The sequence below is a fragment of the Podarcis pityusensis genome (genome assembly GCF_964106645.2).
Source record: "Podarcis pityusensis genome assembly, chromosome: 17".
Lineage (NCBI taxonomy): Eukaryota > Metazoa > Chordata > Lepidosauria > Squamata > Lacertidae > Podarcis > Podarcis pityusensis.
Window position 1 is genome coordinate 36,080,672 of NC_138042.1, and position 26,608 is coordinate 36,107,279.

At 47.9% G+C, this 26,608-nt stretch overlaps 1 protein-coding gene across 1 annotated transcript in view; it reads left to right on the plus strand.

The window, feature by feature from the left end:
• Positions 1 to 3,608: 3,608 nt before the first annotated feature.
• Positions 3,609 to 26,608, plus strand: part of FBXO10 (F-box protein 10) — a 45,863-nt gene continuing 22,863 nt past the window's right edge. The window contains exons 1-4 of the mRNA XM_080986728.1: positions 3,609 to 4,105; positions 10,004 to 10,594; positions 13,198 to 14,055; positions 24,271 to 24,420. Coding sequence (XP_080842854.1) covers positions 10,010 to 10,594; positions 13,198 to 14,055; positions 24,271 to 24,420 — 1,593 coding nt within the window. The 5' untranslated portion in view covers positions 3,609 to 4,105; positions 10,004 to 10,009. The remainder of the gene's footprint in view (positions 4,106 to 10,003; positions 10,595 to 13,197; positions 14,056 to 24,270; positions 24,421 to 26,608) is intronic.

Genomic DNA, 26,608 nt, shown 5'->3' on the forward strand with positions numbered 1-26,608 from the left:
CAAGTGTTATTGCAATCCTGCAATGTTTTCATCTGCTTACAGTGGCCTCTCAAGTAAATTATAAATCTTTCCCATTCTTTAAGTTTTGGTCTTCTTGGTTCCTGAGCTTTCCGGTCAGTTTTGCCATAGCTTATTTTGCCATTCTTCTCTTGGCAAACTTTACTACCACAATTCTATCAGCACTTACATAGGGATTATAACATCTTGGACAGAGCTACCTTGATTTCCAGTTTCGCAGGTATTAATCCCTTCCTACATCTCACGTAATCAATGCTGATCAATCAAGGCAATGAGGTTCTGCTGCCATCTGATGGCTAAGCCTCTACATTTCACAATTTGCGCTGGTGCCCACACTTATAGGAGCATCGGAAGCTGCCCTGAACTGACCCTCATCAGTGCAGGTAAGAAAAAACTTACCGTAATTTTACTTTTTATCATCTACAATACTGTCTTATTTATTTAATAGTACAGTACATTATTGCTTTCATTTTATGGATTAATGGTCTTGTTAGATAGTAAAATTTGTGTTAAATTGCTGTTTCAGGAGTTGTTTTTAAAAGTCTGGAAGGATTAATCCATTTTGCATTACTTTCTATGGGAAAACGCGCCTTGGTTCTGTAACGCTTTGGTTTTGGAATGGACTTCCGGAATGGATTAAGTTTGAGAACCAAGGTACCACTGTATTACAAATAAGTACATTGATATTAGTCTGAGAGACATAAATTACACTACCAGCTTCACAGTATGTTCTCTTATCTGCTAGATATTAAGCGAGATGAACACCACACTCCATAGTAGCCTTTGACTGGACTAAACTGTCCAGGGGTCCTTTACCTATCTTTTTTTAACCTATTGTACACAACACTTCTCAAAACCCAGATTAACTAGGTCTTTACAGCACAGACTTCTCCACCCAAGTCTGTCCAATTCAACAAGCTCCCAAATTGGTCATCAGAATATATTTGTATCTAGATAGATAAAGGTAAAGGGACCCCTGGCCATTAGGTCCAGTCGTGACCGACCCTGGGGTTGCGCTGCTCATCTTGCTTTACTGGCCGAGGGAGCCGGCATGACTAAGCCACTTCTGGCAAACCAGAGCAGAGCACAGAAACGCCGTTTCCCTTCCCGCCGGAGTGGTACCTATTTATCTACTTGCACTTTGATGTGCTTTCGAACTGCTAGGTTGGCAGAAGCAGGGACCGAGCAACAGGAGCTCACCCCGTCACGGGGATTTGAACCGCCAACCTTCTGATCGGCAAGTCCTAGGCTCTGTGGTTTAACCCACAGCGCCACCCGCATCCCTTATAGATAGATATCTAGTACCAATTCCTTTGCTCTGATGAGAATAAAGCAGAGCAGCATTTTGAGTACAGAGAAGGCTTTCATAAAAATATGAAACAGAAATAAACTTGCACAACAACTTCAAAAGCCCATCGAAAAAATATGGGAGAGAGAGGAGATCCCAGCAGACTTCAGGGATGCCAAAAGTTCAATCTCTTTTTTAAAAAAGGTGACAGAATGGGTTGCGGAAACTATCGAGGCATCTCTTTATTAGCTGCCTTCTACAAAATTCTTGCAAGGATCGTAGCAAACCATCTCTTAATAATATCCGAGCAACCCTTCCTGAATCCCAAAATGGTTTTAGACCCACTAGGACAGGCATGTCCAAAGTCTTTTTTTAAACAAAAGTTATTTTGAACATCCTTTTCAATTCATTGTATATCATTTCCCAGTAACCTTACCACAGGACTGCCACATATGATAAAAAGAACCTTCTTTCTAGTTACATTTCCAGCACTTATTTGATTTAGATTTACAGTGGTACCTCTATTTACATTCACCTCCAGTTACGTATCCTTCGGGATACGTGCGCAGCAAACCCGGAAGTATTTTTCCGGGTTTCACCCCGTGCACACGTGCAGAAGCAGCACCTCTAGATACGCACACCTAGGGATCCGACAGGAGCTCCGGAACGGATCCTGTGCTCAACCAGAAGTACCACTGTATACATTTTTGCCAGTTTACTCGGTGTTAGATACCAACGATGTATCGTTTTCATATAATTTTCTCTTAGACCATAACATGCAATAAAATTTTATATCCCACAATCGTTCCCATGCTTCCATACCTATATTATGACCAACACAGAGAACAGCAACTACCAGACTTTTAGAAGACATCTGAAGGCAGCCCTGTTTAGGGAAGCTTTTAATGTTTGATGCTTTACTGTATTTTAATATTTTGTTGGAAGCCACCCAGATGGGCAGGGTATAAATAATAATAATAATAATAATAATAATAATAATTATTATTATTATTATTATTGTCATCCTCATCTATTGCCCAGTGCATCAATGAGTATATCATCATCCTCTGTCTAGCACAGTGTTTCCCAAACTTGGGTCTCCAGCTGTTTTTGGACTACAATTCCCATCATCCCTGACCACTGGTCCTGCTAACTAGGGATGATGGGGGTTGTAGTCCAAAAACAGCCAGCGACCCAAGTTTGGGAAACACTGGTTTAGCAGATTCGGAATGAAATGTCTCAACATCAGTTGTTTGAAATTACTTTCTTTTGACCCCCAAGTGCTCAGGGGGGAAAAACCCTCTCAAAACCTTTCTACAATGTCTACACTGAGTTAGGTATTTTTATTTACTTGATTGTGGGGGGCAGCTGCCCCCTCCCCGGCTACGCCCGTGCATAACTGTCAACCGTCCCTTATTTGGCAGAAAACTCCCTTATCCCAGCGCCATGTCCCGCTGCTGCCCCGGATTGATGATGTCCCTTAAATTTCCTGGGTTTCATGCTGGCCCGGCTCGGGAGGGAAGCTCGGGGTCCTCCGCCGTGAGAGAGAGAGCGCGCACGAGCTGCCATGTCTCCATCTCTCCCTTTTCCCCCTCAGGGGCGCATCGTGAGGAGACGGGTGGCGGCGGGCGGGCGGGCAGCCCCTCTCTTGCGAGACTTCCGCTGCGCTGCCAGGGGAAGCTGGAGGCGGCAGCGGCGGCTGAGGAGGCAGCCTGAGGGAGGAGGAAGAGGGGGTGATGGGGAGGGACGCAGAAAGGCGGTGCTTCAGCGGCGCCGCATCCGCCTCATGCCGGGCTCGCGGGCGTCGTCGTGGGCGAGAGTCCCTCTCCCTCCCTCTCTCGGGCGGGGAAGGGCTGATGGAACTCCTCGCTCCAAGACTACCGGCAGCCCCGACGTGCTGCTTAGCATCCCCTCCAACCAGTGCAGCATCTAAATGTAGTGATTTCCCCCTCTGCATCCCTTTCATAACTCTATTTTCATAAATCATTTGTCCATCCATAGTTCAAATTTTTACTACAAGTTTTTTGTCAATCCTACCAATGTATGTAACTCTTTACAATAGCTTTTCAACTAAATTATAAACGTTCCCCATTCTTTATTAAAGAGGTCCTCTTCCTGGTTTCTAATTCTGCCAGTAAGCTTTGCCATCTCGACGTCGTTCATCAGTTTTGTCTGCCCCTCTTCTTTGGTGGGAGTTGTAGACCCTTAGGATCATCTGGTTCAACCCCCTGCAAAACACAGTCAGGGGCAGCCAAAGCAGCATGGCTCCATCAGTGCCGGATTTCTGTATAAACTATCCCTTATTTTGGCTGCTGATCCCTTATTTTCGAGGCTGCTGGTCCCTTATTTTCAAATCTGTAAGTTGACAGCTATGCCCGCCCTATCATGGAAGTGAGTTTTCCAGGGACTGCCCTGCGCACACGTGACGAGCCTGAGCCCCCGAGGCTACTTAGAAACAACATCGCCAAAGATACACGCGTGTGCGTGAACGTGGCTGGTCTGCAATGACACTGGCGACCCCCTTCCTCCAAACCAGGCTCCCCTCTCTTCTCCCCCCTTTGCTGCAGCCGATCTCTCTCCTCCAGGACCCCGGCGACCATGTGATCGCCATGATAGAGATCCCGAGGAAATGCTCTCTTCGTGCGCCTCCCTTCCTTGGGAAGATCTCTATGATCGGCGCGGCCGTGCGCGCCGGAGCCGGGGGAGTGGCTCCGATCCCGGGGTGTTTCCAGCAGCCTCCGGGCTCGGCTCGCTGGCGGAGAGGCGCTTTCTCGCCAGAGACCGGGATGCCGTCATAAGGTAACGAAACAAAAGAGCAAAACCAGATCGGGAAACTCATGTTTGGCGGTGTGTTTTTTTTGTGTGTGCACTTTCTTAGCTCTGCTAGCAAGCGGGGCCGGGGGGGCGCGCGCCCTGCACGGTGCAACCCGCTTCGCTTTTGCAGATCTTCAGGGTCGGCTGCATGCATGGCTTTTCCCCGGGATGTGTTTTTCTGCATGCATAGTTTTTCTTGGTGTGTGTTTTTCTGCATGCATAGGTTTTCTCGGGGCGTGTTTTTCTGCATGCATAGTTTTTCTTGGTGTGCGTTTTTCTGCATGCATAGCTTTTATCGGGGCGTGTTTTTCTGCATGCATAGTTGTTGTTTTCTCGGGATGTGGTTTTTCCTGCCTGTGCCCACACTTCTTCTCTTGGAGCAAGTCCCCTCGGGACAGCAAACATGGAGCGGGTTGCACAACGCGCTCACAAAACGCGATCTGTGGATGTTGTCCGGATGTGCTTCCGATTTCTGGGTGGTTTTTGGTGATATTTTTGGAGGGGAGGAGGAAGGCGGGATTTCCCCCCTCCACACAATGGCTTTAGACTTGTTGGCTTCGCTCTTTGTGCTCAGAGCATCAATCCCTATGTTTGAAAACACGGTGGGCTCCCCACTTTTTTGGGGGGGGCATTAGCAATGTATATGCACAGCGTTTTCAAGTGGTAGATCTGTGCATAGGATGTGCTTTGCAAGACGCACATAAAATGCGTTTGATTAGAATTATTTTTTTATTATTAATAGCACAGGAGAGAATAGAAATGGAATTTGCAAGCAGATCCTAGGAACCTAGGTGAAATACATTCGGAGTCGAGTGTGAATTTCATGCTCTTTATTCAGCTCATAGTAGCAATGAATGAAACTTTCCCCAAAACGTCTAGCTATATATACATTATTTACACAATGGGCCCCGCGTGATTGGCTAATTCCGGGGTGCTCCTGTAGGCCAATCAGGTTGCTGATCCACCACCTCCAGAAGCCTGATTGGCTGTTCCTGCAGGCCAATCCGGTCGCTGATTCACTTCTACCTGGAGCTGGATTGGGTGGCTCTTGCGGACCAATCAGACTGCTGCACTCTGGATCCTATTGTTCTAGGATTCAGCTCAGTACACAACACTAGGAAAATGCTTTATGGTAAACCAGACCAGTGGTCCATCTAACTACAACCTTGGCTGCTGTCTCCCAGCCCTGCCTGGAGATGACAAGAACTGAACTTGGGACCTTCTGCTCTAGCACTGAGCTGCCACCCTTTCTTAAATGTTACCGGGGTTTACCTGCCTTGGAAGAGTCTGGGTGCTTCTTTCATTTCTTTGGGGGCTGCAGGTAGGCACCTCGGACTTAACAGTTCCCCTACAACAGGTGGATTGTGATCTACTGGTAAATCACTGGATGTCTCAGCAACTTTGCCTCGCCTAATCACAGCTAGTATTTTTATAATGTGAGCACCGTATTTGCTCTATAAGATGCACCAGACCATAAGACGCACCTAGTTTTTGGAGGAGGAAAACAAGAAAAGAAATATTCTGAATCTCAAAAGCCAGAGCAACAAGAGGGATTGCTGCACAGCGAAAGCAGCAATCCCTCTTGCTGTTCTGGCTTCTGGGATAGCTGCGCAGCCTGCATTCGCTCCATAAGACGCACACACATTTCCCCTTACTTTTTAGGAGGGAAAACGTGAGTCTTATAGAGCAAAAAATACGGTAGATCACAGTCTCTTGGGAGTTGGACGTGCCTGCCGTACGGTAAAGGAGCGAGCTAGAGAGAGACCCTGATGTTAAGGAAGTTGATACAAGTTTTAGTTTGCATTGGTAAAACACTTGCTTTCAACCCTTAGGGGCTCATGCAACTGTGTGGCTTTTGCTTTCCTCTTAGGCTTAATTAGGCTTCCAATTAACCCTCTTGTTATACTTGCAGTTCAGGATAATGAAAGGGTGGGTTTCATTTTTGCACACAGTGTGTATCCAGCAATCGAAATCTGCCAGGCGCATTTTGCACCTGCCTATTGGCCACATGCAACCGAGTGAAGATGCCCAGGCGTCAGGATGGTGTCTCACGTCTCCACCGTCTGGAGGTGCATGCCTTCAAGATCCTTGGGATTTTTTTCTTTTTTAAGTGGCTACATACAAATTCAATAAAGCAGAGACTACAGCACAAAGCAACACATAGTGTCGCAATAGCATTTCCTAAGCAGCTGCAAAACCAGCCACAATGTGTTGATTAAAAACCAGAGGAAACAAAATAGTTTTTCAACTACCTGCCTATATTATACGAAGCAGGTGCCAAATGTCATTTTACATGGATCCTTGGATCTTGACTCTTTTTACACGCTAGCAACGCACCCTGCAGAATTCTAACCATTACAGTGGTACCTTGGGTTACAAACGCTTCGGGTTACAAACTCCGCTAACCCAGAAGTAGTTGCTCCGGGCTGCGAACGTTGCCCCAGGATAAAAACGGAAATCGCGCACCAGCGGTGTGACAACAGTGGGAGGCCCTGTTAGTGAAAGTGTGCCTCAGGTTAAGAAAGGTTTCGGGTTAAGAACAGACCTCCGGAACAAATTACTGTATTTTTCGCTCTATAAGACGCTCTATAAGACGCACCACAAGATGCACCTAGTTTTTGGAGGAGGAAAACAAGAAAAAAAATATTCTGAATCTCAAAAGCCAGAGCAACAAGAGGGATCGCTGCACAGCGAAAGCAGCAATCCCTCTTGCTGTTCTGGCTTCTGGGATAGCTGCGCAGCCTGCATTCGCTCCATAAGATGCACACACATTTCCCCTTACTTTTTAGGAGGGAAAACGTGAGTCTTATAGAGCAAAAAATACTGTAAGTTCGTAACCCGAGGTACCACTGTATATTTTATCTGCACAATCAGAATTGATTTCAAGGAACCAAAAAGTCATATTGAAAAATGCAGCTTTTGAGCCAGTCTGGGCCCAAAATGGCAACTGGACATTCTGTTTTGGTGACTGCAATTCTGACTTAAGGACCCATTTGGCGCCTAGTTTATATATCTGAGTTTCTAGCACTAATACAGTGGTACCTCAGGTTACATACGCTTCAGGTTACAGACTCCGCTAACCCAGAAATAGTGCTTCAGGTTAAGAACTTTGCTTCAGGATGAGAAGAGAAATCGTGCTCCGGCGACATGGCAGCAGCAGGAGGCCCCATTAGCTAAAGTGGTGCTTCAGGTTAAGAACAGTTTCAGGTTAAGAACGGACCTCCGGAATGAATTGAGTATTTAACCTGAGGTAAAAGGTAAAGGTACCCCTGCCCGTACGGGCCAGTCGTGTCCGACTCTAGGGTTGCGTGCTCATCTCACTCTAGAGGCAGTTTCAGGTTAAGTACAGACCTCCGGAGCGAATTAAGTACTTAACCTGAGGTACCACTGTATCTGGAGGGTGAAGTGGAACTTATACCTTGCCTTAATGGTGTTGTACAGTGGTGCCTCGCAAGACGAAAAGAATCCGTTCTGTGAGTCTCTTCGTCTAGCGGTTTTTTCGTCTTGCGAAGCAAGCCCATTGACGGATTAGCGGATTAGCGCTATTAGCAGCTTTTATCGGCTTAGCGGATAAGCGGCTTAGCGGCTTAGAAAAAGGGGGGGGGGAAGGAAAAAAACCCCGCAGGAACTCGCAAGGCATTTTCGTCTTGCGAAGCAAGCCCATAGGAGATTTGTTTTGCGAAGCACCTCCAAAACGGAAAACCCTTTTGTCTAGCGAGTTTTCCGTCTTGCGAGGCATTCGTCTTGCGGGGCACCACTGTATGTGGATCCAGGGAGCTATTGAGCTATGGGGTGTGTTTGAAATGCGGATACCCCACAAGCCGCCACTTTGATTAAAGTGGGACTAATAGCTGCTTTCAGGAGATGGGGGCGACTTCAGTCTAAAAAGCACCGTGGGGGGAGTTAACGCCTCCTTTCCCAGCACCGCCTGCTCCGAGCCAATTTAGCTTCTTTGAGCTTTTTATTTTTTATTTAAAGACATTGAGATGTTCAACAATAGATCTCCTGCGTCATGCGCGGTTTGGCTCTGAATGTGCGTGTCAGTGGTGGCCTTGAGGAACTGCTTTTAGCAGAGCTGAAAAACTACAGTATAGCAATTTACCTCCAGGTTAAAAAAAATAACAATTTCCCTCCAGTGAAGCTAGTGATTCATGTTCTTTTATTAAGAAAAAGAGGTTTGAATAGACCAATATATATATATATGTGGATTGTCACTGGATCAAGTGACTTTTCTTCTTTAAGTTCTCAAAGCTCTTAGACTAGCTCAAGTTTGTAATCTGAACTCGCCGGATGTTTAACTGAGAAAAAATCACAGCCAGTCCATCATTTGAAAAATAAGACTTTAGAGCCGTCTTGCTCAAAAATGGCAACTAGACAGTCTGTTTTGGTGACTGTAACCTTGATTTAAGGAGCCATTTTGTGCCCAACACTGCTCCATGGCCTGCAAATGCTCAATTTTCTTGTGCTTTCTTGTTGAGATTTGCAACTTGTCTTACAAGGTAAATAACGTGAACTACGGAAGGGCTATTTTGAGGCTGCCGAGCTGCCGCTGTGGCAACAGCGGAACAGATACAAGTTCTAAAAGGTGCCTGGTTTTTAAAAGGGATTCTTTCCCTATATCCCCTCTTTTGTTTCGGGTACGTTACAATTTTTCATTGTAAAAGAAAAAGAAAAATGCCAGTATTTCCCCAGAAAATGGAGAGCACTGGCTGGTGCTGATAGGAGTTGTGATCCAAAACACCTGGAAGGCAACAGGTTGAGGGTATAACATTGCCCGGTTTGCAGATGCATATAGATCACTTGATTTCTGAAAAGTGTTGTTTTTGTGGGGATGTGAAATGATATGAACATCTGCATTTCTCTTGGAGGCGGAATTTGAGGGGCTGGCTTATTACAGGTGACAAGTCCCTAAAGTGCTGAGGTTGGACACACATTAAAGCATCCAGATGTTTTGGAAGTTGCAGTCCAAATCATTCTAGACGATAGCAGGTTGCTGATGGTTGCTTTTAGAAATTGCATTCCCTCGTGTGAGGGAGAAGAAAAAAGGGGGCTTGTTGGTCTCAGGTGCAATAGGTCGGTCGATTTGAGCCGCTTGCATTGCAGGGGCTTGGACTAGCTGGTCCTCATGGTCCATTTCAGCTCTAAAATTCTCTGCTTCTCTTTCTAAAAATCTTTTTTATTGATTTTTTCACAGAAAACTTTACAGGTTTTGACACAGACCATAAATTACTTTAGCCATAGACTTCCCGCCCTGCCCCCCTTTTCCATGGTTTCCATATTTACCCTTTAAAGCTGCAAATTTCACGTATAATATTCATTACAGCCATTTTAACCTATTTATCTTAATACAGTGGAACCTCGGTTTCCGAGTGTCTCAGAAGCCGAATGATTTGGAAGCCAAACACCGAAAACCTGGAAGTAATTGTTTCTGTTTTCGAATGCACCTCAGAAGTTGAATGGCTCCTGCTGTGTGTTTTTCCATTTTTTCAATGGATTTTGCCGCCTATTGTTTTTTGAATGTTTTGAAAGTTGAAAGGTCTTCCGGAACGGATTACGTTCGAAAACCGACGTTCCACTGTAATTAATACTGATGCTTGTATTTCAAATCGTGCTCACGTTTTCATCTCGCTATAATAGTTCTTTAAATACGCGATAAAAAGTTTCCAGTTCTCAATGATCATTATTTTTTGTCATTTTGTCCTCTAATCATTACTGTTAATCTCGCCAGTTCCACCTACTGCATCATTTTCAAAAACCATTTACAGTTCTTTGATTCTCTGATCCCCATCCCTCATACAACCTTTGAAAGGAAGGGGAGGAAAGAGGCGAGCATCTCCTATTAAGTCTAGAGAGTAATGAGTCTTTGTGCCTTGCCGTTCCTAGGTGACGATGGAAATCAGTGGCTTGCCACTGGAGTTGTGGCGCCTGATATTGTCCTACTTGCGCCTTCCGGACCTTGGCCGCTGCAGCTTGGTGTGCAGAGCATGGTACGAGCTCATCCTCAGCCTGGACAACACCCGGTGGAGGCAGCTTTGCCTGGGCTGCATCGAGTGCCGGCACCCAAATTGGCCCAACCAGCCCGACGTGGAGCCCTGGTCGTGGAGGGAAGCCTTCAAACAGCATTACCTCGCTTCGAAAACCTGGACCAAGAACAGCCAGGACCTCGAATCCTCCAACTGCTTCTACCTGTTCAGAAGGAAGAAGGACCGGCGCGTCCTTTGCGTGGGTCCCGGCTGCGAGTTCGAAAATCTCCGGAGCGCCTTGGTTTCGGCGTGTGTTTATGACCGGATCGTCCTGTTGCCCGGAGTGTACGAAGAGCAGGGCGAAGTCTTCCTTAAGGTCCCTGTGGAAATTATGGGGAGGGGCAAACTCGGAGACGTGGCTCTCCTGGTGAGCTTCGACCAGCACTGTCCAACCGTGAGGTTATGCAATTTGGTCTTCATGCCAGCTTGGTTCACGCCCATCATATATAAGGTGAGTGTGAATGGGTTGGAGGACTGTAAGGCTCTCCAGATATCGTTGGACTACAATGCCCATCATCCTGATGACTGGGGCTGATGGGACTTGGAGTCCAACATCTGGAGCTACCACCACCTTGTCTACCACTTACCGTATATTTTGCTCTGTAGGACACACTTTTCCCCTTCCAAAAATTAAGGGGAAATGGTTGTGCATCCTATGGAGCGAATGCAGGCTCCTTGGCTTCAGTGAAAGCAATGCGAAGCCTCCAAAGCGCTGAGGGAGCGCTCCCTCTGCGCTCCGGAGGCTATGCGTTGCTTTCACTGAAGCCTGGAGAGCGAGAGGGGTCGGTGCGCACCGACCCCTCTCGCTCTCCAGGCTTCAGGGATAGCCGCCTGAAGCCTTTGGAGCGCAGCGGGACCTCGCGCTGCGCTCCAAAGGCTTTGGGTTCCCTTTGCTGATGCCGGGAGAGCAAGACTCTCCTGGCTTCAGCAGAGAGGGAGAGCTGCACATCGCCCCTTCAGCCAAGCGGGAGGAGAAATGGAAGGGGCTCCGTTTCTCCTGCCGCTTCGCTGAAGGGGCGCTGAGCAGAGAGGGGGAGAATTTTTTTTTCTTGTTCTCTCCCTCTAAAACACGGTGCGTCCTATGGTCAGGTGCGTCCTATAGAGCGAAAAATACGGTACCTTTGTGGATCAAGCAGGGAACTCGGCACCACTAAGTATAACAGAATGGGCAATGGATGGATCTGAACCAAGTGACGCAGTCCATTGAAGGTTCTCTTGCTCAGGTTGTAGCACATTGAACGAGAGCTTCGCGAGAGCATGATGGTTTCTGTTTCGGGCATGAAAATGTCAGATTGGTCCTGCAGCAGGGGTAGGCTGGGATCATGCCTCAGTCATAGGTTTCTGCTCCCCCCAGGACAGGTAGAAGACCAAGAGTAAACTGGGAGAGGTTTCTGCTCCCCCCAGGACAGGTAGAAGACCAAGAGTAAACTGGGAGAGGTTTCTGCTCCCCCCAGGACAGGTAGAAGACCAAGAGTAAACTGGGAGGTCCTGTGCTTATGACTCTTCCTTTTAAAAATGTGTTTTTATTAAAAGGTGTACAAAGGTACACACAGGTTCTCCATTTTCAGATCATAGAGTCCTTTGTACAGAGACATTACTGTTGTAGGCAGTATGGGGTTGGGGGGGTGAGGGAAGTGGGGAGAGAGGGGAGGAAAAAGAAGTGTGTGGGGGAGACAGTAAAGATCCATTCTTGATTAATAAATTTATTTATTTGTTTTTTCAAATTAGAGTTTTACAATCACATATCCAACATACAACATAAAAACAAGATTCCAAAGTATTTCCCTCCTCCCCTTGGCAGGTCCTATTATTAATCATTTTCTCCTGCATCTTTTATAATAATCCAGATCTTTTACATCTCCCATTATATCCAAAATTCACCATTAAACTACAAGTGTTATTCCAATCCTACTAACAATTTTGTTTACAATGGTTTTTAAGGTAAATTATAAATTTCCCCACGTTTCATTCTTTTACATAGTCTACGAGCAGAAGTTTTGTTTTGGCATCACTTGAGTAGGTATCTTTATTTTTTGCTGGCGGTGCAAGAGATCAGGAAGCCCAGGGCATGGCCGGTTGTAACCGGTGGGTTGCAGTGTGTTTTGTTTGTGTTTGCGTCATGGGAATGTATAGTAACTGTATCAAACTAGCCATATCGATTTGTGTGCTGTTGGGGGATCAGTCATTGTCTTGTTGGCCCACATGTGTAATAAAGGGGAGCCACACCGGGGTGAAGGCATCTTCCTTCGTTTGTCCCCATGCTCGTTTCCATTGGTTAGCTACCTTTCTAGTAGGGCAGCTTCCCATGCAGTCTCCCTTGGGTTCGTTTGGTAATCTTCTTGGTGTCTGTTGTGAAATTGTTTTGTGACTGTGAAATAGTGGTACAGTGGTACCTCAGGTTAAGTACTTAATTCGTTCCGGAGGTCCGTACTTAACCTGAAACTGTTCTTAACCTGAAGCACCACTTTAGCTAATGGGGCCTCCTGCTGCTGCTGCTGCTGCTGCCGCGCCGCCGGAGCCTGATTTCTGTTCTTATCCTGAAGCAAAGTTCTTAACCTGAAGCACTATTTCTGGGTTAGCAGAGTCTGTAACCTGAAGTGTATGTAACCTGAAGTGTCTGTAACCTGAGGTACCACTGCACAGTCATACCTCAGGTTACAGACACTTCAGGTTGCGTGGTTTTGGGATACGGACGCGCCGAAACCCGGAAGTACCGGAATGGGTTACTTCCAGGTTTCGGGACTCACGCATGCACAGAAGCGCTAAATTGCGCTTTGCACATGCACAGAAATGCCGAATCGCAAGCTGCGCGTGCGCAGACACGGCGCTGCGGGTTGCGAACGTGCCTCCCGCGTGGATCACGTTCGCAACCCGAGTGTCCACTGTAGTATTAATAATAATAATGATAATAATAATAATTCTATGTCACCTATCTGACAGGGTTGCCCCAGCCACTTGGGTGGCTTCCAACAAAATATGAAAAACACAATAAAACATCAGCCATTAAAAACTTCCCTGAACATATATTGATCTGGTGTCATTCTTTTTCTCTAGACAAACTCGGGCCACGTCCAGTTTGACAACTGCAACTTTGAGAACGGACAGCTTCAAATCCATGCCCCGGGCACTTGCCAAGTTAAATTCTGCACTTTCAACCAGTCCACCATCAATTTCCACAGTGTAGCCATCTGCCTGCTGGAAAACTGTGAGTTTGTGGGCAGTGAAAATGCCTCGGTGACTGTGGATGGCTGCCCATCTGTGGACAGGAACTGGGCCTGTAAGCACTTGAGCACATTGGCCAAATCCTGCTCTGCTTCGCTACAGACGCCGGAGCCACAGACACATTGCAGCGCATCGAAGCTGGAGAGCCGGGGGCCTCTGCTGACGAGCGTACGGACCTGTGAAATTGTGGTGGGTGGGGACCCTGGCAACACGCTGCCTGCTTCGCACCCTCCAGCAATGCCGAAGAAAGGGTGCGAGAAAGGGAGCGATGTCGCTGGGCATCTCCAGGGGGCCAACAAGGAGGAGGCCGCGACAATGGAGACGGATTCTAGCGACAGCGAGCTGAGCATGAGCAGCGAGAATGAGGAGGATGACGAGTCGATGTGCCGGCTGCCTTACCAGGCGCATAGCCTGAGTCACATGCTGGCCAAGGTGATTGACGGCAGGCCACAGGCCGACGGCTTGGCGGCGCTTCCGAGCGACTACGAGCTGAAAACTCTGCAGCAGGAGCTTCAGAAAGACAAGGAGGCGCAGTCTCTTGCCAACGCCATGCAAGGATGCCTCGTTCGGAAGTGTCTCTTCAGGGATGGGAAAGGCGGCGTCTTTGTTTGCTCCCAGGGGCAAGCGAGAGTGGAAGGGAGCATCTTCCGGGACTTGACCTATGCTGTGCGATGCATACAAAACAGTAAGGTGCCGTACAAGACGAGGAGCAAAATCTTGCATGCCTGGGTTAAGTGGGCGGTAGTGTTCGGTCGGTTTGGGATTTCCTTTTATAGGCAAACATTTTATAACAACCTTGAGCTTCACGCCTCTTAATAGTTGGGGATGTCGGCCTCCTAATTTATGTCGCGACTTGGAATAATTTATGCCTGCCATTCCTCCCTAAGGAGATCAGAGCGTTGTGTGCTGGAAACAGTAGAACACCGCAGAATACAGTCATACCTCGGGTTGAATATGCTTCGAGTTGAGCGTGTTCGAGTTGCGCTCCGCCGCAACCCGGAAGTAACTGAGTGCGTTACTTCCAGGTTTCGCCGCATGCGCAAATGCTCAAAATGACGTCACATGCATGCGCAGAAGCGGCGAAAACGACACGCGTGTGCGCAGACGTGCCGTCACTAGTTACGTTTACCTCTGGATGCGAACGGGGCTCTGGAACGGATCCCGTTCATATCTAGAGGTACCACTGTATAAGAAAAATGGTAGAAAGCAGTAAAGCAGCAGCAGCTCAAGTAAGCTAAGATTAAATAAAGGACCGATTAAATAGGAAAGTTTTCACCCAAACAGAGGCTGCAAAGAAGCCAAGAAGAAGAGTTTGGATTTGATATCCCGCTTTATCACTCCCTAAGGAGTGATAAGCCAAATGGAGGTTGAATTGTAGAGTTGGAAGGGACCACAAGAAGCATCTAGTCCAACCCCCTGTTACTCAGGAATCTTTCGTCCAACTGGAGCAACCCAGTCAGTTGGGCAGGGTACAGATAATAAAATAATAATAATAATAATTATCATAACGTGGGACTCAAACCCACAACCCTGAGATGAAGAGTCTCATTCTCTACCGACTGAGCTATCCCTCATCAGTCTACTTTAAAACAAGTAGGCCAGTAATTCTGCCATCTGTATAAATTATACAGATTAAGATAATTCACATGAGTATTTATTATTTTTCTCACCTGAATTCTTCAACACTGTTTTTGCTCATTTTTTTGTATACTTCTACTAGTTATGGAAGGGACGCGGGTGGTGCTGTGGGTTAAACCACAGAGCCTAGGACTTGCCGTTCAGAAGGTCGGCGGTTCGAATCCCCGCGATGGGGTCAGCTCCCGTTACTCGGTCCCTGCTCCTGCCAACCTAGCAGTTCGAAAGCACGCCAAAGTGCAAGTAGATAAATAGGTATCGCTCCGGCAGGAAGGTAAACGGCGTTTCCATGCGCTGCTCTGGTTCACCAGAAGCAGCTTAGTCATGCTGGCCACAAGACCCAGAAGCTGTATGCCAGCTCCCTCGGCCAATAAAGCGAGATGAGCGCCGCAACCTCAGAGTCGGCCACAACTGGACCTAATGGTCAGGGGTCCCTTTACCTTACTAGTTATGGAGAATGGCAAAGACCAGGATATTTGAAAGGTATTGAAACACCAAACCTACGACCTTTGAAAAACTTCGCCGGCCTCTCCCCTGGTTTCAAGTCACCAGGCGTTCATTGCCTGTACACCTGCAGGCATATCATCATATCCATAAGGTTTCTTGCTTTCTTTAAAACGAAGCAGTAGCAATGGAAAAACAGAAAACAGGAGTTTGTAGGTAAAATAATTTGTGATTTCCCCACACTTAGCTTTCAAAGCATACCTAAAGCTTGCCTGCCTTTTTTGCCAGCCCCCAAACCAGAAAGCTCATTTGAGCACTTGGTTGTCGGGTGCATTTACCGTATTTTTCGCTCTATAACACGCACCTGACCATAACACGCATGTAGTTTTTAGAGGAGGAAAACAAGAAAAAAATATTCTAAACGAAACAGTGGATGTATGATTTTTGTGGTTCATCCTGTGGCCACAGACATGTGATCTGACAGTGAGTTTGGAGTAGCCCAATGCAAAAATCCTGAGGATCCATGTGGATCCATGCTTTGTAACCATGTTTTAAGTGGGGAGGGGAGGAAAAGCACTCAAGGGACAAGGAGCACGCGTGGGGTGTGTGGAGAAGGATGCTGCTAATAATGCAGGAGAGGAGTTTAAGGGGAGAAGGAACACGCGTGGGGTGGGTGGAGAAGGATGCTCCTAATAATGCAGAAGAGGGGTATAAGGGGAGAAGGCTCCTCTCCTCTCCCACTTTGCTCCTTTAAAGCAAGCAGGCTCTGCTTTTCTCCCTCCTCCCCGCTCATCCCCGGCTTAGTGAGCTGAAAAACTTTGCTGCTATGTAGCGAGCTGAGTGGGGAGGAGAGAGGGACAAAGAGCCTGCTTGCTTTAAAGGAGCCAACCGGACAGGAGCCGCTTACATTCGTGTAAGCAGCTCCTCTCCCGCTCTGCTCCTTTAAAGAAGCAGGCTCTCTGTCCCTCTTTCCTCCCCACTCCACGGCTCTTCTCCCGCTTTGCTGTTTCAAAGCGAGCCACGGAGGAGGGAAGGAAGGGGAACCATGGATCCTCTGCTCACGACTGCAGCAGGACCCCCCCCCCCGCCACCCATAGGCATTCCCTCCATAACACACACAGACATTTCCCCTTACTTTCCAGGAGGAAAAAAGTGAGTGTTATGGTGCAAAAAATACGGTAGTTGCGGAGGCCTGGCCAAAGAGCTGATTTCACCCAGCCACCCTCCTTGAAGTCAGAGATCAAAATATGGAGAGATTCTATTTTCTGAATGAGCTTTCGCAAACCTGGACCCACCCCCAGATGTTGGCAGTCTAAAACATCTGGAGGACACCAGGTTGCTGAAGGTGGGTCATTCCTCAGAGAAGGGGGCTCTGGGGAGAAAGGCAGAGTTGTGGGAGTCCTCCTTGGTTGCGATTTCCACGCCGAAGAATTCAGAGGTCTAGCCAAGGTAGTTTTGAAAGGGCTTGGGAGATGTTATGTGAATTGTAATGCACAGTTTATGGTGCCTGCAACCATTTATGACTAGGTCTTAAATCCTGTGCGTATCTCTTCAACAATCTGGCGAGCGTGCTTCTGCTCCTTGCTTAGCAACCTTTAAAAAGGAAGCCTTTTGTGTAGGGAGCTGCTGAAGATTCTAGGATCCTAATTATTCGGAGACAGTGGCTAGGATATTGGCAGCTCCTGGGTACGGAAAAAAGAAACTGGGCCACGTTAATTGCTTATGCTGCACCCTTCATCCATGAATGCTTTGCTGCAGGGCTGGCTGACTGACCTTTTTTGGGGGGACTGAGGGCCACATTTGACCTCTGCCAAGCATCTGAGAGCCACAGGGGATGTGGCCACCCACACACTTGCACACACATTTTTCCATGCGCGCGCGCGCGCACACACACACACACAGAGCACTCCTTCCTCGTTTAATTGTGATGGGGAGGGGGTTGTTGACCCATCCCCAATCTGATGACTGGTGAGGGGGCCATTTGCATCCCTGTCAGGGTGCTGGGCTGGGCAGGCACCCAGCTCCCCCCCCCTTCTTTCTGCCGCTTCCAAAACAGTAGAACTGTTTCCTTGGAATCCGTTCCCCCAGGGGGACAGCGGCTGGGGGTCTGCCGCTTTTTACAACAAAGGTGTTGAGTCGTACCTTGATGGCTGACAAATTTATGGTGGCATAAGTTTTTGTGGACCACAGTCCTCTTCATTAAATGCATGAATATACCCATGCGTTGTGCTTTCATCTTGGGGTGCGCATGTTACAAGCAGTGAATTCAGAGGGAAACAAAATTCAGGAAATATAGTGATGGTTGCATCATTAATACCAGCAATTCTCGAAACAGTAGTAGACGATGCAGTGATCCTGGCATCAGTCAGCCAAGTAATGCATGCAGCGTGGTGAAAACCTGTTGTCCTGATTCGGTCCAGAACTGATGGCATTGAATTTCTTGATGAATTCAGCAGTTCCATATCACAGTCTCCCTTGGAAGGTTGCTTCTTCATCTATTAAGGATAGCACTTCATGCATCTCAGCTGGTCAGAGTGTGGTGGTGCTAACGCCAAGGTTGCAGGTTCGATCCCTGTATGGGGAAGCTGCATATTTCTGCATCGGACTCCCTCAGGGTCCTTCCCAATTCTACAACACTGATTCTGTCTGATGCCATGTGATGTACAGTGGTACCTCGGGTTAAGTACTTAATTCGTTCCGGAGGTCCTTTCTTAACCTCAAGCTGTTCTTAACCTGAAGCACCACTTTGGCTAATGGGGCCTCCTGCTGTCGCCGCACCGCCAGAGCATGATTTCTGTTCTCATCTTGAAGCAAAGTTCTTAACCTGAAGCATTATTTCTGGGTTAGTGGAGTCTGTAACCTGAAGCGTATGTAACCTGAAGTGTCTGTAACCCGAGGTACCACTATAGTCAACAGTACAGTGGTACCTCGGGTTACATACGCTTCAGGTTACAGACTCCGCTAACCCAGAAATATTACCTCGGGTTAAGAACTTTGCTTCAGGATAAGAACAAAAATCACACGGCGGCAGCAGCGGGAGGCCCCATTAGCTAAAGTGGTGCTTCAGGTTGAGAAAAGTTTCAGGTTAAGAACAGACCTCCAGAATGAATTAAGTACTTAACCCGAGGTACCACTTTAGTTTATACCAGCGGTAGCCAATGTGATGCCTTCCAGCTCTTTTGGGCTACAGCACCCATCAGCCTAAGCCAGCATAGTTGATGGTCGGGGATGGTGGGAGTTGCAGTCTGCAACATTGGCTGCTTCCAGCTTATGCCATACCGGGTTTGTAAGCCTTAAGGTATCACAGGAGTCTTTGTCGATGTTGCTGTACCAGCCTCAACATGATGCCTCTTCTGGGAACATGGAAATGGAGGGATGGCCTCCGCAGATTGTGAAGGACGGCGTAAGCATTCTCTGTCTTGCCCCTGGATTTGCTCCTTTGCAATAACAGCATTGAGAAGTGCAGAAGTCAAACCGGGAGATGTCATTTGTCAGTGCAGGACTCCTGCGCTCTGCGCGTTCGGCTTAGCTGATGAGTGAAACATTAAGTGGGGGTTTGTGTGCCGTTCGTTACGCAGCTATTGTTCCCGGGTGAAACACTCTGCAATTACACCTGCATTTTTCTGAGCAGCGTTCAGCCTGCCGTTCCAAGCCAGCAATTTGCTGCTCGCTTGTTTCAAAGAGGAGGAAGGGAGGAAAGAAAGAAGGGGGAAGTTTGTTTTCTTGGCTTTTAAGAACAGAACTTTGAACAGAAGCAGAGGCTTTTTTCTTAAAGGAATGTGTACTTTTTAAGATGGAATCCCATTTGTTTTGGTTCCTAGTCCACTGCACCCCCAAAACCTAGAAGGGCAGCGAGAAATGACTCTGTATCTCATTAATTCTCGTAACACTGTGAAGGGCAGTTTAAGTTTCAGGAGTGAGGTTACGGGGAACCAGGCAGAGGGCCTTCTCGGCAGCGGCACCTTCCCATCAGATGTCAAGGAGATTTAAGTAACTATATAACTTTTAGGAGACATCTGAAGGCAGCCCTGTATCGGGAAGTTTTGTTTGACTTTTTATTATGTTTATACGTGCATTGGAGGGATGCGGGTGGCACTGTGGGTTAAACCACAGAGCCTAGGACTTGCCGATCAGAAGGCTGGCGGTTCGAATCCCTGCGACGGGGTGAGCTTCCGTTGCTCGGTCCCTGCTCCTGCCAACCTAGCAGTTCAAAAGCACGTCAAAGTGCAAGTAGATAAATAGGTACCACTCCAGCGGGAAGGTAAATGGCATTTCCGTGCGCTGCTCTGGTTCACCAGAAGCGGCTTAGTCCTGCTGGCCACATGACTCGGAAGCTGTACGCAGGCTCCCTCGGCCAATAAAGCAAGATGAGCGCCGCAACCCCAGAGTCGTTCGCGACTGGACCTAATGGTCAGGGGTCCCTTTTTACCTTTATAGCACATATTGCTTTATTGATCTGCATAAAAGGCCAGATTCAACTAACCCGTTCCGCTAGTGCAGGGCAGTCCAACTTTTCATATCAAGTGGGTCGCAAGAGTACTTAGACATGGAACCTGTGGGTCTCACACTGCCTTGTCGGGTGGGGGATCAAGGCGGAAATATGAGCCTCCTGCCCCCATCCCTCTTGCTGTGTCCCCAAAGCTGGAGACGCCGGGTTTGGAGAAGGAGGTGTGAGTCTCTGGCAGGGTCCTTCCCAAATCTGAGAAAGCGCTAACTAGGCTTTGGGAAGGAGGAGGGAGAACTCTAGGGCCCTGCCAGAGCCTTCATGCGTCCTCCCCAAAGCCCAGTGCCTCCCTTAGTTAGCTTTGGGATGGCAGCATGAGAGTTGAAGGCCGTGTGTCACCAGCTAGACTGGGGACTGGGGACAGCTGCCGAGACCATATAACACCGGTCTTGAAAGACCTATACTGGCTCCCAGTATGTTTCCAAGCACAATTCAAAGTGTTGGTGCTGACCTTTAAAGCCCTAAACAGCCTCGGTCCAGTATACCTGAAGGAGCGTCTCCACCTCCATCATTCTGCCCGGACACTGAGGTCCAGCGCCGAGGGCCTTCTGGCGGTTCCCTCGCTGCAAGAAGCCAAGTTACAGGGAACCAGGAAGAGGGCCTTCTCGGTAGTGGCACCCACCCTGTGGAACGCCCTCCCGCCCCATGTCAAAGAGAAAAATAACTACCAAACCTTTAGAAGTCATCTAAAGGCAGCCCTGTTTAGGGAATAGGTTATTGTATTTTAGTGTTTTGCTGGAAGCCGCCCAGAGTGGCTGGGGGGACCCAGCCAGATGGGCAGGGTATAAATAATAAATGATGATGATGATGATGATGATGTTGACGAGAGCTGCATGTTGGATCGCCCTGCTCTAGTGGAAGCCGGTGTAAGGACGCCCATTAGGGATTTCCTTCCCCCCTCTCTTTCCCTGGGCACCTCCCAAATCTGCCACAAACCCCCCGAAATTGCACAGATGGAGGAGAAGGGAGATCATTCCGTCAGCGGGAATGCTTGCGTTGATGGACCGATCGCATCAGTGCAATGTGGAATTCCACCCAAAGTCTCCGTTCAACCATACAGGACATACGTCACAATATACCTAATAAAAATGTTCGTATTTACATGTTCAGGACATGCGAATCTGTAGCTAGATAACCGGCTGCCTGGCTCTCACCAAACAGTTGTTGCAGGCCAGTCACTTGTGTGGCGTTGCTTACGAGACTGACCTTGGCGTCCATCTCCTCCACCCCTGGCCCGGCTGAATGATTCCGTAAGTCCCTGAGGTGGATCCGTCCCGGTCAGAAATTAAGAGAGCTGTAAACACCTGTCATCCTATTAACTTGTTATGGGGATAACCACAGTATTTTCTGTTAATGCGTTGGAGAGCCGAGCTTAGTATTCTAATCGGAGCTTGACCTCCATGCCAGGTCAATGGTGAGTGACTAATAATGAGAGGAGCACAGCCATCTCCCCCCCCCCCGGCTCCAGCATTTTAATTAACGGATTGGGGGGCGAGCCACCTTTTCAAATGAGCAAATAAAGGCGGCGTAATTTAATTATAATCTTTGATACGCAGCGCTTACCAAGGCGAGGATATTGCAATTTGTAGATTTATTCCTTTACGCTTGTCAGACATGGGTTTAAAGGTTTATTCGACTGGAATGGAATTAGGCAGCGCGGTACGCATGAATATCTAAACCACTTACATGCGCAAATAAAACAATGGCGGGATTGAAAGCGTCTCCTCACTTTTCACTTTCGCCAGCCTGCGTAGATTATGCTCCAGGGGTGTGGGTGTGTGGGTGTGTGGGTGTGCTTTCGGTCTCCTCTTGCTCTGTAAACCAGGAACTTCAAAACTGTGTGTGGTGGGACTGCTGGCATACTGTGAGTTCAAAGTGTCCCCGCATTGAGGAGGCGGCCTGCCGCTTCTCTGCATGATTTACTGCTCTCGTCTTGCTTCCTTCTGCACAGCTTTCGTTCTGTCGTTCTTAATGCACATAAGGTATTCACCTGGGAGGAGTGCACCACTTGTATGTTTTCTACTCAGTCACTGTTCTGAAAACAGTGATGTGGAGCGGAAAATTTTCTGGAATATTTTCCAGTGCTTTGTCCTTCCACAGAGAACGTTCCGCTTCCTAAGTTCATACGCAAGAATGAATGGGTGTCAGCTTTTAATAAATATCGGGCGAGCTTGGCAGTTTCAGCGTTTTTCTAAGCTTTCTTTACTAAATGCAAGTAAAATGAATGGGCTTAATTTAGATCCCTCTCTAGGGCAGTGGTAGTCAACATTGTGCCCTGTGACTGTCATTGGACTCCATCTCTGATCATCCCTAACCAAGAATGGTAATTGATCAGTGATGATGGGATCTGTAATCCAACAACATCCCTGCTCTAGGGCATCAGAACAATTTCTGAGTCAAATTATTCCATGCAAATTACTCTAACCTGCAAAAGACTTTTTAAACAGTGCATTATCAGCAAGGTTGAACAACAAAAAAATACCCAGCTTATGCTCCCCCACCCTTTTCAGAGTCTTGGGAGTAAGACCATCAAGTTTTATCCAAAGCACATGATTTCTCCCAGAGTCCTTTCCCCGACAACTCCTCTCCATAACTATCTGGGAATTTTTTCCAACTCAACATTCTCACTGCGAGAAGTGAAGCTACAGGGAACCAAAGAGGGCCTTCTCGGTAGTGGCGCCCGCCCTGTGGAGCGCCCTCCCATCAGATGTCAAGGAAATAAACAACTATCTGACTTTTAGAAGACATCTGAAGACGGCCCAGTTTAGGGAAGTTTTTAATGTTTGGTGTTTTATCGCTTTATTATTAATAATATTCTGCTGGGAGCCACCCAGAGTGGCTGGGGAAACCCAGCCAGATGGGTGGAGTATAAATAATTAATAATTATTAATTATTAAGAGCATGGAAAGGGTTCTTCCAAAGGCAGGCAGTTCTGTAGTCTCTCTATTGAGTATTGAGAGTAACTGGATTTTTCAGCATACATCAACCAGCCCTCTCTGTGTCTCTGCATGAGTTATTGCTCTGAGTTTTCTCATTTCTGATCATGCCTCTTGACTGAGCACCGACTTGTGGGGCAGAGAAATCGGGGTAGGTTTTCTTGAGGGCAAGTATGGAGCAATCCCGTCGCTTCCAATGAACAATTACTTACCACTGGAGGAGCCCACCCGCTTTGTCTCTGTATGGGTTACTGCTTTGGAATTGCCTCCTTGTCAAGAAGCGTGCCAGCGCAGTGATGACTCGTGCAGAGACACAACGAGGTGGGCCTCCCGGGAGAAGGTAACTCTACTTCATACTGTAAAAGGCAACTTGTTTCTGGATGCAAGAGTGAAGCGTGCTTCCATTTTAATTCAGAAAATTACGCACCTCAGCTGCAAGAAGTCTGGGAAATAATTACCGTCTTTTTCGCTCCATAGGACGCACTTTTTCCCTCTTAAAAACTAAGGGGGGAAGTCTGTGCGTCCTATGGAGCGAATGCAGGGGGGAGGCAGGCAGGAAAAGCCCCCAAGAGCCGCACACAAGCTTCGCGTGGCTCTTGCGGGCTTTTCCCCAGGAGGGAGAAGGGACTGACGCGGCCAGTCAGTCCCTTCTCCCTCCTCATAGAAAAGCCCGCAGGAGCCGCGCGCTCCTTAAAAGGTGTGCGGCTCCTGTGGGCTTTTGCGGGAGGTGGGGGAATTGCCATTTTAATTCAGCCTCTCCAGCCGGGAGAGGTTGTGCAAGGCTAAAGAGGAAGCCAAGGCAGCGAGCGGGATGGATCGCGCTCGCTGCCTTGGCTTCTTTAGCCGCGCTGGAGAGGTTTAGCTCCCGGCTGGAGAGGTTGCGCGGCTGTAGCAGAAGCCAAGACAGCCAGCGGGATGGATCCCGCTCGCTGTCTTGGCTTCTTTGCTCTTTGGGGCTGGGGGGGAAACCCGGGCTTCCCCCGCAGCCCCGAGAAGCTCTGAGAGAATATTTTTTTTCTTGATTTCCCCCTCTAAAAACTAGGTGCGTCTTGTGGTCCGGTGCGTCCTATAGAGCGAAAAATACGGTATGCAGGCACAGTAAAACAGGGAGCGGATGAGCTGGGATGCTGTCCCTCATTTCCCCTCGAGGCACAAGTGGTAGGGATGGCTGGATAGCGTCAAAGGAGAATAGGGACTTCCCTAAGGCCATCAAAGCAATTTGAGACAGAGACAAGATTCAAATTAGGGACTTCTTGTGTCACAGCTCAAGTCTTGACCCTGTTTTGTTTGACCATCTCAGCCTGCCAAACGCTGATGTCTGTTCACTCGTAGCAAGCTCCTCCTCAGCCTTTATCTAGAAAAGCATTTGCCTTTTCTTTCCTTTAGATTGTCATGCTGAAGAATGACATTCACCACTGCAAGACCTCCGGGATATTTCTGCGCCTCGGGGCTGGAGGCTTGATTGCAGAAAACAACATTCATTCCAACTGCGAAGCTGGCGTGGACATTCGGAAGGGAGCCAACCCTCTGATCCTGGTATTGACCTTTGCACGCTTGGGTTTTTACCCGAAGAGCTTGACGCAACAAACTTGGGATTCGCCTAACACAAATGTTTGGTGAATGTGGGCATTCGTAAGAGAGAAGCAGCAGGCGGGAGGCAGGTGCTTACCCCTCCCCCTGCAAGTCTCCCTCCCCGGGGCACTTTTCCTCCTAGCTGGAGTCTTAAGCTGGAAAAAGGGCCTGGAAGGAAAGGAGCCTGGGGCAGAGGTTGCATGAAGGGGTGTAATGGCAAGCAGTCACACCCGTAAACACTTCTCCCCAGTGTATGCCTCCCTAAATTCACATTATGCTGCAGCCAGAGGCTTAGGAATCCCATGTTTCTTGCATAACATGACACCCGCTTTTGATCTAAGGCTACCGTATTTTTCGCTCTATAAGACGCACCAGACCACAAGACGCACCTAGTTTTTGGAGGAGGAAAACAAGAAAAAAAATATTCTGAATCTCAGAAGCCAGAACAGCAAGAGGGATCGCTGCGCAGTGAAAGCTTCTTGATAGCCGCGCAGCCTGCATTCACTCCATAACACACACACATTTCCCCTTACTTTTTAGAAGGGAAAAAGTAAGTCTTATAGAGAAAAAATACGGTACTTGTTTTATCCTCAAATTCTTCTTCCTATGTTTGCATGAAAAGTCTGTTGCTCTCAGCCACTCCCAGTAAGTTTTAGGTTATCCCCATGCCATGCTAAAGATGTTGGAACTCCATAATGATCACACAGCTTTCATTGCCGTCCAAGAGTTATTAATTAGTTATTATTAGTTATTAATTAGTTATTATTGGGACGTGGGTGGCGCTGTGGGTTAAACCACAGAGCCTAGGACTTGCCGATCAGAAGGTCGGCGGTTCACATCCCCATGACGGAGTGAGCTCCCGTTGCTCAGTCCCTGCTCCTGCCAACCTAGCAGTTCAAAAGCACGTCAAAGTGCAAGTAGATAAATAGGTACCACTCTGGCGGGAAGGTAAACGGCGTTTCCGTGCGCTGCTCTGGTTTGGCAGAAGCAGCTTAGTCATTGCTGGCCACAGAACCCGGAAGCTGTATGCCGGCTACCTTTAATTAGTTATTATTAGGGACGTTTTTAATGTTTGAGGTTTCATCATGTTTTAAATATTCTGTTGGAAGCCACCCAGAGTGGCTAGGGAAACCCAGCCAGATAGGTGGGGTATAAAGAATAAATTATTATTATTATTTGGGTTGTGTTCTGTCCCCACTACTGTAGAGCTTTTCCTAGTGTTGTGCAAGAGGAAGGCACCATTAGTGAGAGGCTCCATCCTTGCACAAGATCAAGGGAAGTAATAGTGCCACTGTATTCTGCTCTGGTCAGACCTCACCTGGAGTACTGTGTCCAGTTCTGGGCACCACAGTTCAAGAAGGACACTGACAAACTGGAACGTGTCCAGAGGAGGGCAACCAAAATGGTCAAAGGCCTGGAAACGATGCCTTATGAGGAACGGCTAAGGGAGCTGGGCATGTTTAGCCTGGAGAAGAGGAGGTTAAGGGGTGATATGATAGCCATGTTCAAATATATAAAAGGATGTCACATAGAAGAGGGAGAAAGGTTGTTTTCTGCTGCTCCAGAGAAGCAGACACGGAGCAGTGGATCCAAACTACAAGAAAGAAGATTCCACCTAAACATTAGGAAGAACTTCCTGACAGTAAGAGCTGTTCGACAGTGGAATTTGCTGCCAAGGAGTGTGGTGGAGTCTCCTTCTTTGGAGGTCTTTAAGCAGAGGCTTGACAACCATATGTCAGGAGTGCTCTGATGGTGTTTCCTGCTTGGCAGGGGGTTGGACTCGATGGCCCTTGTGGTCTCTTCCAGCTCTATGATTATACGATACTATTCTATGATTCTATGCACAATTCAAGCAGGTGTGGACCTAGGCTTTCTGATGGACAGCAGCCTTCCTTTAAGGAGGAGCAAGCAATTCAAAATTGAATCAGCTGCCCAAGACAAGGGCTGGAGGGACTGGAGACACTTCCCATTTATTCTGACCTGTCGGTGCAAGGAGGTTTCCTTGCCTGATGTGGTTCATTCCCATGCATTCTTTCCCCACCCTTCTTTGGGTAGAAAACAGAGCGGACCAAACCTTTTCCTGTCCATTGTGGTCCTGATTCCTCACAATACAGTGGCATGGGATGATAGGTTGGTGACGTTTAATGGCTCA